General features: G+C 50.1%; 1 protein-coding gene across 1 annotated transcript in view; it reads right to left on the bottom strand.

Annotated features, from left to right (window-relative positions):
• Window positions 1-1,525, bottom strand: part of arhgap28 (Rho GTPase activating protein 28) — a gene marked incomplete at both ends in the record, with an annotated part of 11,535 nt that extends 10,010 nt beyond the window's left edge. The window contains 3 exons of the mRNA XM_080515216.1: window positions 80-379; window positions 1,067-1,281; window positions 1,345-1,525. Coding sequence (XP_080371342.1) covers window positions 80-379; window positions 1,067-1,281; window positions 1,345-1,525 — 696 coding nt within the window. The remainder of the gene's footprint in view (window positions 1-79; window positions 380-1,066; window positions 1,282-1,344) is intronic.
• Window positions 1,526-2,779: the final 1,254 nt, after the last annotated feature.

Genomic DNA, 2,779 nt, shown 5'->3' with positions numbered 1-2,779 from the left:
CACACACACACACACACACACACCTGTCACGACAGCCAATAAGCAGCTTCTGCCAATTAATCATTAAGAACAGACTCACCTGCAGCTCAGTGACGTCACCTGAGTAGAAACGCAGACAGTCCACACAAGCCCCACCCTTTCTGTGCTCTGTCATGCTCTCTGAGTAGGGAGTGGCTCTCAGCAGCCAATCAGCTCGGCCCAGGTGTGTGTGGTTCTGTTCTTGGAGGTTCTGGTCTGACAGGTTCTGTTCTGGATGGTTCTGCTCTGGGAGGGTCTGTTCTGGGATGGCCTGTTCTGGATGGTTCTGTTTTGACAGGTTCTGTTCTGGGAGGGTCTGTTCTGGGAGGGTCTGTTCTGGGATGGCCTGTTCTGGATGGTTCTGTTTTGACAGGTTCTGTTCTGGGAGGGTCTGTTCTGGGAGGGTCTGTTCTGGGAGGGTCTGTTCTGGGAGGGTCTGTTCTGGGAGGGTCTGTTCTGGATGGTTCTGTTCTGTTGCAGGCTCTTCTAGAACAAACAAGGGAAGAGTTGGTCGCACTGTGATACAGAGAGAGAAAGAGACAGACGTCACCAACCTGGACCAGAACCAACAGACAGGAGGCAGAAAGACAGGAGGCAGAAAGACAGGAGGCAGAAAAACAGGAGGCAGACAGACAGGAAGCAGAAAGACAGGAAGCAGAAAGACGGGAGGCAGAAAGACAGGAGGCCGACCGATAGAACGCATACAGACAGGAGGCAGAAAGAGGAGGAAGACAGACAGGAAGCAGAAAGACAGGAGGCAGAAGACAGGAAGCAGAAAGACAGGAGGCAGACAGGAAGTAAACAGACAGGAAGCAGGAAGACAAGTACCCGTGGGTCTGTTTCGGCGAATGGTCTTGGTGTGAAATCGACTTGTAGACGATTCAGAGCGAAGAATCAAATCTTTTTCTGCTGAGTCATCACAAGACTGAAAACATTTGATAAAAAAAGTTACACTGTGTGTGTGTGTGTGTGTGTGTGTGTGTGTGTGTGTGTGTGTGTGTGTGTGTGTGTGTGTGTGTGTGTGTGTGTGTGTGTGTGTGTGTGAGACCTCAGTGAAAACATCTCGAACATCTCTGATTGGCTGACGGTGGCTCCTCCTCCTCAGGGTTTGTGTGTAGTTGTCTAGCCTCATTCTCACTGTGGCAGCTTGTTTCCGTGACAATGTGGAGAGCAGCGCCTCCTCCTCTTCTGAGCAGCAGGAGGCACCAGTCAGTAGGGAGCATAGCCCTGCCTCTTTTAGCCATGCCTCCTCCAGCTCCACATCTGAGGACAAGGTGGAAGTGAGACAGGAAACCCCAGTTCTGGTGTGATGGGTCCTTCACTTACCATCCATATTCTTCCTTTCCTCCCCTTCCTCCTCCTCCTCCTCCTCCTCCTCCTCCTCCTCCTCCTCCTCATCGATGCTCTGCACCTCTCTCCAGTATGTCTCAAAGCTGAGATGTCGGGGGTCAGAGGTTACGGTGTGAACTGAAGGGGGGGCAGAGGGGGCTGGAGAAGACGACAACATCTTGCAGAGCCAGAGGGACCTGTCAATCAATCACAGCCTCACTGAGCAGCAGCAGCCAATCAGTCTCACTGAGCAGCAGCAGCAGCCAATCACAGCCTCACACAACAGCAGCAGCCAATCACAGCCTCATGCAGCAGCAGTGACATTTTGTCTTCTGTCTGGTTTTTCAAGATCATTATTCTGGCCGGTTGTTGTTGTGTAGCTGTGTTGTACTGTTGTGTTATTGTATAGTTGTGTTGTGCTGCTGTGTTATTGTGTAGTGTAGTTATTTAGTTGTGTTGTTCTGTAATTGTGTTGTGTAGTTGTATAGTCATTTAGTTGTGTAGTTGTTATGTTATGTAGTTGTTGTTGTGGTGTGCAGTATGGTTGTAGTTGTTGTGTTGTGCAGTTGTTGTGTTGTGGTGTGCAGTATGGTTGTAGTTGTTGTGTTGTGCAGTTGTTGTGTAGTTATTGTGTTGTGCAGTTGTTGTGTAGTTATTGTGTTGTGCAGTTGTTGTGTAGTTATTGTGTTGGGTAGTTGTTGTGTTGTATTGTCAGTATGTTGTGTAATGTCCACACCGGATGCTGCTCTGCTTCCATTAGCACCATGTGGATCCTGTCGACTAATTAGAGGGCAGCCGGCTAAGTGCTTTCACTCAGGTCCTCAGATTGTAACTTGAGCTGCTGCTTCCTGCTGATGGACCCCCCCCCTCTCCCGGTCTGGTCTGGGTCTGGTCTGGTCCACTCTTGTCTGGTTCGCTCTGGGTGATCTGGCCCGTTCCGGTCTGGTTGGTCTGATCTGGTCTTGTCTGGCCCAGTCTGGTTGGCCTGCTCCGGTCTGGTTTGGTCTGGTCTGGTCTGGTCTGGTCTGGTCTGGTCTGGTTTGGTCTGGTCTGGTCCAGTCATGTCTGGTTTGGTTCAGTCCAGTCTGGCCTGGTCTGGTTGGTCTGCTCCGGTCTGGTCTGGTCTGGTCTGGTCTGGTCTGGTCTGGTCCAGTCATGTCTGGTTTGGTTCAGTCCAGTCTGGCCTGGTCTGGTTTGGTCCAGTTTGCCAGCTGCTCAGAGTCAAAATGTCAGAGGCTCAACTACCAGAACCAGGACCACAACAAAGTCCTGAATGATGGAACAACAACAACAACAACAACAACAACAACAACAACAACAACAACAACAACATTTACATTATTTCATGTTTCTATTTGCAGGAACATTAAGCTCTGAAAAGAAAAAAGAAACTCACCTCCTCTGATCGCTGTGTCTCCTGCTGACTGACTGA

Source organism: Blennius ocellaris (assembly GCF_963422515.1).
Source record: "Blennius ocellaris genome assembly, chromosome: 19".
NCBI classification, from domain to species: domain Eukaryota; kingdom Metazoa; phylum Chordata; class Actinopteri; order Blenniiformes; family Blenniidae; genus Blennius; species Blennius ocellaris.
Note: the sequence above shows the minus strand (reverse complement) of the source record. Positions and strands in the feature narration are given on the sequence as shown.